Source organism: Patella vulgata, chromosome 2 (assembly GCF_932274485.2).
Source record: "Patella vulgata chromosome 2, xgPatVulg1.2, whole genome shotgun sequence".
Lineage (NCBI taxonomy): Eukaryota > Metazoa > Mollusca > Gastropoda > Patellidae > Patella > Patella vulgata.
Window position 1 is genome coordinate 61,187,203 of NC_065880.2, and position 12,778 is coordinate 61,199,980.

The 12,778-nt window shown below is 34.5% G+C and overlaps 1 protein-coding gene across 4 annotated transcripts in view; it reads left to right on the forward strand.

Annotated features, from left to right (window-relative positions):
- LOC126811227 (centrosomal protein 43) overlaps nucleotides 1-12,778 on the forward strand; it is a 361,417-nt gene that overhangs the window by 304,133 nt on the left and 44,506 nt on the right. For 3 of the 4 annotated variants that reach the window (XR_007675441.1, XR_007675439.2, XM_050536800.1), the window contains 3 exons: nucleotides 1,124-1,183; nucleotides 1,419-1,467; nucleotides 12,305-12,443. Coding sequence is in view for 2 of the 4 variants with exons in the window: in XM_050536800.1 (XP_050392757.1) it covers nucleotides 1,124-1,183; nucleotides 1,419-1,467; nucleotides 12,305-12,443 (248 nt within the window). In the remaining 2 variants the exon portion in view is untranslated. The remainder of the gene's footprint in view (nucleotides 1-1,123; nucleotides 1,184-1,418; nucleotides 1,468-12,304; nucleotides 12,444-12,778) is intronic. The other variant, XM_050536801.1, reaches the window with a different exon arrangement.

The following is a 12,778-nucleotide window of genomic DNA, read 5'->3' on the forward strand; positions in this document are numbered from 1 at the left end:
GGTTGGAAGCAATGGGGCCATAAATAGAACGAACCCTAGAGATTAGATTTCTTCAAGCATCTTAGGTCCTTATCAAATTCGTTCAACACCCAAGTTTTCCTTTCGGATAAGCAGTAGTTGAGACTATCATTTTCAAATTCGATGTGATGCTCTAGAGGTCCCAATTTTGATGAAACTTTAAATATATGTTTATATACCAAAGATCTTGGTTCCTATCCATATTGACACATGTTAGACCCTAACTTCCTGGATTTATGGCCCTTGATTATGGTAATTCATTTTTCTCGCCCTTGATTATGGTAATGCATTTTTCTCCTGATTGACATAATTTCTATGCTGCTTTTATGTAATACGACTGTGGGTTTTTAAAGACAAGTACTTCATATCTGATGGTCGTTTTTTCGAAGAACATAATAATCTTGCTTACACTGTGTTAGAGATATAGCGACTTTGTTCTAGAAAATCTTGACACATGGACTGTACATGGGTGCTCAAATATAAAATTATAGTGAGCACAACAATTCGCCTGTGTATCTGTTATCAGAAGGATAACTCCTGTTTTCCTCAGGCATCCGTCCCTTCACTTTCTTGAAAGCTTCATAACGCATCTATCGTAGCAATGATCTCTGTGTTAGAATTATATTTGGAACGTGTTTAACCAGTGCTATCACAATTGATAATGACCGACACCAATTAATTACTTAATCAATCCAGCCTATTATCATCGATAATCAGGTTGAGTGGTAGTTATACACTCAGTATACTATATTAATTCTGGAATTTTGAATATTTTTCATCATATCTTGATGTCCGATTGGGCACATTCCTGGTCGGACAATTTCTGATGGTTGGAAAATAGCATCGAACATGTCTGAAATATACGCGCGAAATCCCATCACTGGATGTAATCAAACATAGGGAACATGTTTCATATTCCATTGGTGCATACCTTTGAAATTTCTTTGGTATTGAGAGAATTTGATCTCTGAACATTCAGTTCCCTAGACATTGGAAGCCATAATAAAGATGTGACTAACACCAAATACTTGTAAACAATATTTCTAATTTTGAACACTTTGTTTGGGAGATAATTGTCACTGATGGTATTTGATTTTCAATTCAGAACAAGAATCCAATAAGAATTTGTGGGCTTTGGATAAAAGATTAGAGGATTTTGGTTTAGGTAAGAAGCTCTTCTTCCTCTGGAAATACCTATTCCCAAAATTGCAAATTTTGGTAACATTGAGTTATGTTGTTTCAAATTCAATGCATTACCCCAGTGATATTACAGTTTTAGTGACATCTGAATGCTGATTAATTCTGCATTATTGCTTTCTTTCTCCTCATATCTGGTCATAGATGTTTTGAGGTAATCTATTGACTTATAATAATTATATCAACTTATGTATTCACATTAGGTGGAGGAGATGATGAAATAGAGTATGAAGATGATTTCCAGAGTTCAGGGTAAGTATTGAACAAGGATAAGCTTGGAGGATGGTAGGCAGACCAAAATTAGGTTACTTTAGGCGGGGTCCAGGAGATCTCTTCTCCCGGTGCAATAATGTTTGGTTTGGCACATGCTAGAGTCGATTTTGACATATATCTCAGCGGTATCAATAGTAAAACATGTCATGTATTTCAGGCATGGTGCAAAGTTGATAATCAGACACGTAATTCACTTCATTAATATTGTACACCTATCCTATTTACTTGTCAACTTGCGGTCCATTCTGCATGCCAATAAGGAACACTTTGCGTATATGTAAGGAATATTTTATTGTCGGTGAATGAAAAATTATTAAAACATTGTGTAATGGCAAATGGGTTGCCAGGTAGGACCACATGGCAATTCTTATGAAGGCAAATGGTTACAGATGAAAATCTCAGATTTTAATTGCAGCCCAAACTTATGGATATTTAACTCATCTCTAGTTTCTGATCAAAGTTACACAAATTTAATAATAAAGCCATTACCAAATTGGAAAAAATATTTCGATTATTGTGACTAATGAGGTTTTTGGGACTATGTGACATATAAAATTAAAGTATGTACAATTAAATACTGTAAATAAAAACAAAACGTCAAGCAATCACTGAAGCAATCCCTACTAAAAGAATATGAACATCTAGAATTGAACACGTTAAGGAAAGACTGGAAACCTTGTATAGACATGAAAGTGAAGGTGTTTTAATACGAGCTAAAGTCAAGTACTATGTTGAAGGTGAAAAGAGTACTAAATTTTTTCTAAATCTTGAAAAACAAAAGCAGACGGCTATTACATCAAGTAAATTGTTTAATGTCTCCAATAATGAAATTATTGATAATCCTAATGAGGTAATGAGAGAAATCGAGAGGTTTTATAAACAACTGTATTCTGAGAAAACTACTAATAATAATGGAATTTCAAAATATGTGACCGGCCGCATATAAATGAGTCGAAATGCGCAAGAATCAATAATGAGATAAAGACAAAATAAGTGAAAATATTGATTTTGAACGAAATTGAGATTTTCACAAAAATGAGTCTATAAATATACTATCTATCGACACAGAAGATCAAAATAGCAAAAAAACATTTTAAAACACCTGTATTTGAATGTTTTGTAAGAGTACCGTATTCTTAAATCTGTCCTATTTCTTAAAATTCTTGGCGAAATTAGTTAAGACGCTGGCTCGCTAGCCTGGATGTCGGGTGTTCAATCCCTGCATTGGCCGAGAAAGTTCATCTGGATTTTCCGATGTGGTTCCCCTTGTCAGTGGTGCAGAACGGAGGGCCTGATAAGGACAGCTGTCTAGTCATTCGGATGAGACGAAAAACCGAGGTCCCGTGTATATTAACTTTAGCCTCTTGAGCGTCCACAAGATTTTTCAAAGTGATCAAGGGCTATAACTCTGGTAGTAATTATCGGAAATCGCTGAAAATCAATAGGATTCTTCGTCTCATGACCTTAAACACTGTGTATAAATTTAAAGTGAATCAGATATTAACTTTAGGTTCTAGAGCGTCCACAAGATTTTTCAAAGTGATCAAGGGCCATAACTCTGGCAGTAATTATCGGAAATTGCTGAAAATCAATAGGCTTCTTCGTCTCATGATCTTAAACACTGTGTATAAATTTACAGTCAATTGGATATTAACTTTAGCCTCTAGAGCGTCCACAAGATTTTTCAAAGAGATGAAGGGCCATAACTCTGACAGTAACTATCGGAAATCGCTGAAAATCAAAAGGCTTCTTCGTCTCATGACCTTAAACACTGTGTATAAATTTAAAGTCAATCGGATATTATCTTTGACCTCTAGAGTGTTTAAGGTCATGAGACGAAGAAGCCTTTTGATTTTCAGCGATCTGATAATTACTGTCAGAGTTATGGCCCTTGATCACTTTGAAAAATCTTGTGGACGCTCTAGAGGTCAAAGATAATATCTGATTCACTTTAAATTGATACACAGTGTTTAAGGTCATGAGACGAAGAATCCTATAGATTTTCAGCGATTTCCGATAATTTTTGCCAGAGTTATGGCCCTTGATCACTTTGAAAAATCTTGTGGACGCTCAAGAGGCTAAAGTTAATATCCGATTGACTTTAAATTTATAAACAGTGTTTAAGGTCATGAGACGAAGAAGCCTATTGATTTTCAGCGATTTCCGATAATTACTGCCAGAGTTATGGCCCTTGATCACTTCTAAAAATCTTGTGGATGCTCTAGAGGCTACAGTTATCATCTGATTGTCTACAGATTGATACACAGAGCTTAAGGTCTTGAGACGAACAAGTATATTGATTATCAATGAATCTTTATGAATTGAACAGCTAAATCCATGATATTAAAAGTTTTGTATACTAAGCGTTAGCATAGGGCAGAACTTTATAAAAACCAAACAAATTCTAATGGTTTTCTGATAATTACTTAATGAGTTGTTACTCGTAATCAGATTTTAATGTATTATAAATGTTTTATTACCGAAAAAAGTAAAAATATGCGACAACTCTTGTTGACTGCCCAGACGATATAGCTGCTGTGGGCGTATGTTTCGTTGCCTGGCAACCTATCTTTTCGATTTTTTATACACCCACATTGAAATGTCGTATATTGACCGTCCGTCCGTCATCCACAATTTCTTGTGAACACTCTACAGACTACATTTATCATCTGATTGTTTAAAAAATTGATATATGTTGTTTGCATTAGTGAGATGAAAAAGCCTATTTAATTTCAATAACTTCCGTTAATTTCGTCTGGAGTTATGGCCCTTGTTTCACTTTGTTGCACCTTGTGGACGCTCTAACGACAAAAGTTATCAACCGATCTGTATGAAATTTATATGCATCATTTAAATTAGTAAAACAAAGAAGCAAATTGAATTTCAGCAATTTCCGTTAATTACATCTAGAGTTATGGCCCTTGTTTCACTTTGTTGAATCATGTGTACGCTCTAATGACAACCGCTATCATCCGATCTGTTTGAAATTGATATGCATCATTTAAATTAGTGAAACAAAGAAGCCTATTGAATTTGAGCAATTTCCGTTAATTACGTCGTGAGTTATGGCCCTTGTTTCACTTTGTTGTACCTTGTGAATGCTCTAACGACAAAAGTTATTATCCGATCTGTATGAAATTTATATGCATCATTTAGATTAGTAAAACAAAGAAGCTTATTGAATTTCAGCAATTTCCGTTAATTACATCTAGAGTTATGGCCCTTGTTTCACTTTGTTGAATCTTTTGAACGCTCTTATGACAACAGTTATCATCCGATCTGTTTGAAATTGATATGCATCATTTAAATTAGTGCATCGAAGATGCCTATTGAATTTCAACAATTTCCGTTAATTACACCGTGAGTAATGGCCCTTTTTTCACTTTGTTGTACCTTGTGAATGCTTTAATAACAAAATTTATTATCCGATCTGTATGAAATTTATAGGTATCGTTTAAATTAGTAAAACGAACAAGCCTATTGAGTTTCAGCAAATTTCCGTTAATTACATCTAGAGTTATGGCCCTTGTTTCACATTGTTGAATCTTGTAAGCGCTTGAACGACAAAAGTTATCACCCAATCTGTATAAAATTCATATGCATCATTTAAATTAATGAAATGAAGAAGCCTATTGAATGTCAGCAATTTCTGTCAATTACTTCTAGAGTTATGGCCCTTGTTTTACTTTGTTGAACCTTGTGAACGTTCGAACGACAAAAGTTATCATCTGATCTGTATGAAATTGATATGTATTATTTGAATTAGTAAAACGAAAAAGTCTGTCGAATTTCAACAATTTCTGTAGATTACTTCCAGAGTTACAGCCCTTGTTTTAGTATTAAGAACCTTGTGAACCCTCAAACGATGATAATTATAATGTCATCTGTATGAAATTGTCTATTAAATGCCCCCTAATTACCTACAAAAGAACAAATATACGACAACTCTTGTCGACCGCTCGGACGATTTAGCTGCTGTGGGCGTATGTTTAGTTGCCTGGCAACCTATCTTTCAAAACTTTGTCCCTTAATTTCTCCAAGGGGAGATAAGTTAGAAAATTTCTAATAATGTCGTTGAAGTTGGGTTGAGTTATACTTTTACATTCCAAATTACATGAAAATCGGAAATAGCAGATTTTAAGTAAATGTTTCAAAGTACTCAAAGAAAAAAGAATGAGTAAAATAGGTCAAATAGTCACAAAGTTACAGCAATGTAAGTCAAATGCTTTCGATTGTAAAAGTCGGTGATTTCAGATTCATAAAACGTTTTGAAAATATATTTAAACAAAAGCCACCACCCATTCTTGGGGGTGTAGGTCAAAGTTTCAGAAAGATCCTATGGTTAGATTCTAAGATTTGCAGGCAAAGGACAAAAAAAAAATAAATAATTATAACTAGATCTGCATAGCAGATATAAAAGCTTTCATATTTACGGTCATTTCTGTTATAATATAAAGAATCTGAACAAGAAAAAATAAATCATGAAAATAGGTCAAAAACTCACAAAGTTATAAGCCTAAATATACCGAGAAACATTTCACCAGGGCGAAAACAATAATCTGTAAAATAAAGAGAAATAACTGAGACTTGTATTGCTGTAATCTGATTGAATTTCCATTCCAGAAGTTTCAGAAAAATGGATCAAGCCGTTTAAAAAAGAAAATGGCAGAAAAGAACTAAAAAATGGCAGGAAAATATTAAAAAATTACAACCAGGCTCCCACTGACCAGCTTAATCGTTTGTGATTAACGTTTGACCTGAATTGAAAGTTTTGCACTTTTTATACGCCTACATTTTCATATGGACGTATATTGTCGTCGCCCCCATCCGTCTGTCCGTCCGTCTGTCCACAATTGTTTGTGAACACTCTACAGGTCACAGTTTTTATTCAATTTCAATGGAACTTGAAATATAGGTGTATCACCCTAAGGTCTCGGTTCCTTTCGATATTGGCATGTATCAGACTGTAACTTCCTGGATTATGGCCCTAGTTTGTACGAAAAATCACGTTTTTAGCTTGTGAACACTGTAGAGGTCACAATTTTTATCCGATTTGGTATAAACTTGATATGTATGTTTATAACCCACAGATCTCGGTTCCTTACGATATTTGCGCATATCGAACCATAATTTCCTGAATTATGCCCCCTGATTGTACGAAAAATCGTGTTTTTAGCTTGTGGACCCCATAGAGGCCACAATTTTTATTCGATTTAAAAAAACGTTTGAATATATCACCGTTACACTCTAAGGATGGTTGAATTCGAATTTCGTAAAAATCGGGCCGAAACTGACGGACAAAATGGCCGCCCCTCGTTCGCAAATAGTGTCAAAATATTGTGTATCAGGGTTGTGGACCCTCTGGAGGTCACAATTTTCACTGATTTTGATGACACTTGAAATGCATGTTTATAACCCACAGATCTCGGTTCCTTTCGATATTCGCACATATCGAATTATAACTTCCTGAATTATGGCCCCCGATTGTACGAAAAATCACGTTTTTAGCTTGTGGACCCCATAGAGGCCACTATTTTTATCTTATTTAAAAAAACGTTTGCATATATCACCGTTACACCCTAAGGATGGTTGAGTTCTAATTTCGTAAAAATTGGACCGAAACTGACGGACAAAATGGCCGCCCCTCGTTCGCAAATAGTGTCAAAATATTGTGTATCAGGGTTCTGGACCCTCTGGAGGTCACAATTTTCATCTGATTTTGATGAAATTTGAAATGCATGTTTATAACCCAAATATCTTGGTTCCTTTGTATTTACGTGCATATTGAATCGTAACTTCCTGAATTATGGCCTCTGGTTGTACAAAAAATCGCGTTTTTAGCTTGTGGTCCCTCTAGAGGTTACAATTATTATTCGATTTTAAAAACGTTTGAATATATCACCGTTACATCGTAATTTTTGTTGACTTCGAATTTCGTGAAGATCAGGACAAAACTGCTGGACAAATGGCCGCCCCTTGTACACAAATAGTTAAACATCTCGTAAATCAAGGTTGTGGATCACTTCACGTCGGATGTTAGTGATGTTGTCAAGAATGTTAAAAAGAAACATTTCATTACCCACCGATTTTGATAAAACTTTCAAAATAAGTAACTAATGTCCAACTTAATTGTTCGCGATCAACATTAGACCTGATTTCAAGTTTCTGCAGTTTTTAAAAAAATTAAATTGAATAACGTGACTACAATAAAAACAAAATCATCTAAAATCTGACCAGGTTGAAAGGGAAATGTTTGAACGAGACATCACTTCACATCAGGTGTTACTCTGTCAAAAAGATGAGAGTATTATTGACTAAAGTATAACAGTACTAAACATTTCAACCGGGTAAAATTTCCCATTTTACATATTCACAAGGACAAGGACAGCTTTCTAGTCGTTGGAATGGGACAAAATACCGAGGTCTCGTGTATACTTTGGCATGCATGTAAAAGATCCCTTGGCAATTGGAATTTGATATAAGTGTAGGCCATAGTGCCGCTGCCCGGGCAAAATTTCCCTCATAGCACACTGTATGGCATATGCCTGTCTTCATTAGCCCAGTACGACGTTAAACCCCATTTCATTTCATTTTTATACGCCCACATGGTAATGTGGACGTATATTGCAGTTTGTGAACAACAAAAGTTATGATCCGATTGTTGTAAAATTGATATATGTTGTTGACATTAGGGAGATAAAGAAGCCTATTATGGCCCTTGTTTCACTTTGTTGGACCTTGTGAATGCTCTAACGCCAAAAGTTATCATCCTATCTTTGTGAAATATATTTGCATTATTTAAATTAGTGAAACGAAGAATCCTATTGAATTTCAGCAATTTCCGTTTATTACGTCTAGAGTTATGGCCCTTGTTTCACTTTTTTTTTAACCTTGTGAACGCTCTAATGCCAAAAGTTATCATCTGTATCTTTGTGAAATTTATATGCATTATTTGAATTAGTGAAACGAAGAAGTCTATTGAATTTCAGCAATTTCACATAATTACATCTAAAGTTATCTGCCGATCTGTATGAAATTTATATGTGTCATTTAAATTAGTAAAAAGAAGAATCCTATTGAATTCCAGCAATTTCCGTTTATTATGTCTAGAGTTATGGCCCTTGTTTCACTTTGTTGCACTTTGTGAACGCTTTAACATCAAAAGTTATCTGCCGATCTGTATAAAATTTATATGTGTGATTTAAATTAGTAAAAAGAAGAATCCTATTGAATTTCAGCAATTTCCATTTATTATGTCTAGAGTTATGGCCCTTGTTTCACTTTGTTGAACCTTGTGAACGTTCTATCGCCAAAAGTTATAACTGATCTGTATGAAATTTATATGCATTTAGATTAGTGAAACCACAAAGCCTATTGAATTTCAGCAATTTACAATAATTACGACCCTTGTTTCACTTTGTTCAACCTTGTTAATGCTCGATTGATGAGAGTTATCATCCTATTTGTATGAAATTGATATGCATCATTTGAATTTGTGGAAGGAAGTACATTGAATTTTATCAATTTCCGTCAATTATTTCTATAGTTATGGCTCTTGTTTTACTTTGTGAATCTTGTGAACGTTCGAATGACAAAATCATTCATCCAATCTGTATGAAATTTATATGCATTATTTAAGTTAGTAAAACGAAAAAGCCTGTCAAATTTCAAAATTTTCTGTAAATTACTTCCAGAGTTAAGACCCTTGTTTCAGTTTGTAGAACCTTGTGAACCCACAAACGACAAAAATTATTAATGTAATCTGTATGAAATTGTCTTGTAAATGCCCCCAATTACCTACAAAAGGATAAATATGTGCCAATCCTTGTTGACCCCTCGGACGATTTAGCTGCTGTGGGCGTATGTTTTGTTGCCTGGCAACCTATCTTACATATTCATGGTTCCTGTCACATATCATGGGTTATATAAAGAATCTCAACAAGGAAAAATAATTATTAAAATTGGTCAAAAACTCGCGAAGATATCATCCTAAATATAGCGAGAAATATTTCACCCGAGCGAGAAAAAAAATCTGACAAATATAGGGAAATAACTGAGGCTTTGTTGCTGTAATTGGATTGACTTCCCGTTCCAGAAATTTCAGAAAAATGGATCAAGCCGTTAAGAAATCGGGCGGATCAGAAAATGAAATGAAAAAGGTGGAAAAGAACTAAAAAATGGCAGTAAAATATATCGGAAAATTGTAAACTACTTTGTCGGCACGTAAAAGGTCAAAAGTGAAATAAGAAATTTTTTGAATTTTTCAAATACCACAAATTCGACCCTGATCCCAGTTATCCAGAAATGTATTCATTTCGGAAATCGGGGACCAAGTTATTAAACTACGGCCTATTGTGTTTATTTTCATGTCCGTTAAAGTGGATTTTTGGTACCTTTGGTTCTAATTGGGTTAGAGCGATGAAACTCTTGAGTATAGATTCATTATATCAAGGGAGGACCTTGTAGCGAAATTGTGTTTCTTGGCAGGCTAGAAATCTCGGCTGCAGGCATAATTGAGCATGTTTGGTTTTTGTGCGCCCACAATTGCTTGTGGTCGCCCTAGATTTTTATGGTTATGAAACAAAGAAACCTATTGATTCAGTGATTTTTCGATAATTAATTGCAGAGCTATAGCCCTTAATTACTTTGAAAATCTTGTGGACGCTCTAGAGGCTAAAGTTAAATATACATTATGGGAGATTCGATAACGAGTTGGCAGTTCTCACTATATTAGTTAAAGACTAGATAATGTAAAGGCAATTTGCTGAAAATTTCATTCAAATTGATGCACTATGAACCGAGAACTAAGTGATTGAAGTTTCCGCCTAGCCTCTATCATCATTATCCATTTTATCGTTAAATCGTGAAGGAAAGTTATGTTGTAAATCGTCTTATAATCCACTAAAAATTGCAGGCTAGCGATGCCATCTAGAGTTGATTATGGTCTGGATAGGTTATTTAATGTCTAATTAATAATTTAGATAAAGAAAGACCTGCAATTGACAGATTTAGCTCTTGCATAATGTATGTTTAATATCCGATTGACTGTAAATTTATACATAGTATTTATGGTCATGAAACACAAAGCTTATTGATTTTGAGAAATTATGATAATTACTTCCAGAGTTTTGGCCCTTGATCACTTGGCAAAATCTTTAGTTATCATCTGATTGCCAGAGTTATATTGCCCTTGATAATTTTGAATAATCTTGTGTAGATGCTCTAGATTGTAAATTTTTTTTTCAATATTTTAACACACCATGTATAATAATGTTCATGAATGGAAGTCTAGAATTACTTTTGGAATTATTACTGTGTGTATGTGATTAAACCTATTAATTTTTAACAATTTCCAATAACATCTAAATTTATTATCATCACCAGTAGAAGTACATCTTTTGCATAATAAATGTTAGCATCTGGAAGAACAAGAAACCAATTGAATTTGAATTAATTATGATTAATTTTGAGTGTCTTTTCAATAATTACATTACCTACAAAACACTAAATATATGACAGCCCTTGTGGACTGCTCAGATGTCTATACCTGCTGTGGGAGTATGTTTCATTGCCTGGCAACCAGTGATGGGATTTCAAAATTTTAGTTGTCGGACATTTTCTTCCCGAAAATAAAGGGACATAACTCTTATCGTTATTTAAGCAGGCGTTTTCAAGCCACAATTAAGAATCACGTGTCAACAAAATATTCAAAAAAAAAAATACGTGCACCTCGTTATTTTTCATATTTAATTCCTGTACGGTATTCAAATTTATGTCAATAATATTCCTACAAAATTACATGACATCATAATACCATAGAATGAAAGCGTGCCAACTACTGTCCATCCATACCGGTTTCAAATTCCCCCAAAATTACCGTATTTTTCGGGTCAAAAGTCGATATATTTTTCAGCAAAGTCCGGCACTAGTCTTATACTCCGTTTCGATTTATATGCGGAAGGTAAAAAAATGAAAGACATCCCGAAATTTATTTGGCCGTAAACCGTAGTAAACGTCGTTCTAATACAACGAGTGAGTGACACCAACTGCTAAATAATCCCATTATTTAAAAACATAAACCCCATTCAAAATATGATCATAAATCCGACAATATGCCATCAAAATAGAATCTTTTCTCCCAACATCAGACGTATTAGATCCGGCACGTTTACACCTCTTAATTCCACGTGTCTCGCGAGATTTCTACTTTCATTTTGTGCGTGTGTGAAATAGCTTTATTTAACTTCGGCTTCCACTGAAGAAATATCACAGACAAGTTATCGGACACAATGTATATTGATTTGGGGTGTTATATACTATTAGTATACGTGACATATTACTAATGTCTACGGTCGACATCAAGGAGATTAAAACGTGAGACAATGGAGAAATCACGGGTTAATCTGACTTCTGTTCAGGATTGAATTGATGAATTGTCCGACAAAGAATTAAGTCAGCCAATCAAGGCAGATTTAGTAGTTAATCAAAGTAGGTGTATATACGGTATTAAACGATAAATATGTTGATCACTTAATTACCTAATCAATCCAGCCTGTTATTAACGATAATCGGGCTGAGTGGTAGTTATACTCAGTACACTAAATTAATTTTGGAATTTTGAATATTACTTACCATGTCTTGATGTCCGATTGGGAATATTCCTGGTCGGACAATTAAGGACTTTTGGAAAATAGCGTCGGACATGTCCGGAATATACGGGCAAAATCCCATCACTGCTGGCAACCTATCTGTCAGAAGGGAGGCCATTATGAACCTGAATGAATTAAGCCTACAAAAACTTCTAAAAATTTTACAGGCATAGTTTGAGCCAGAAAAGTCCACGATTGAATAGCCGGTCGGATGCAAAATCTATAAATGAAAATGGAAGTTTAGCAGAAGAAATTGAGGAGGATATTGAATATTTTTCTAATGAAGGTGAAGATCTTAAAAGTGGGGTATGTACATTGGTCTGTATTCAATCACATTTTGAGTGGAATTAAATGTACTACTGTCTGAGCAATAAACAATTCTAAAACCCTTATCACTAAACTTTGTGTTACCCGGGGATGTGCCTACTATTACAATTACCGGACGGCACTGGCCAGCACCAATGTTGTCCGCCCGACAAAAATATCTTAAAGCAGATTTCCGCCCACCTCCATTTTCTTGTAAATAAAGATAATCTAAATTGGTAAAAGTTTTTTTATTTGTTGCTTTTAACCTCATAAACTGAATAAATTATTTTGACTCGCGTCAAACTGACCTGGTATCATAGACATCTAAATATAAG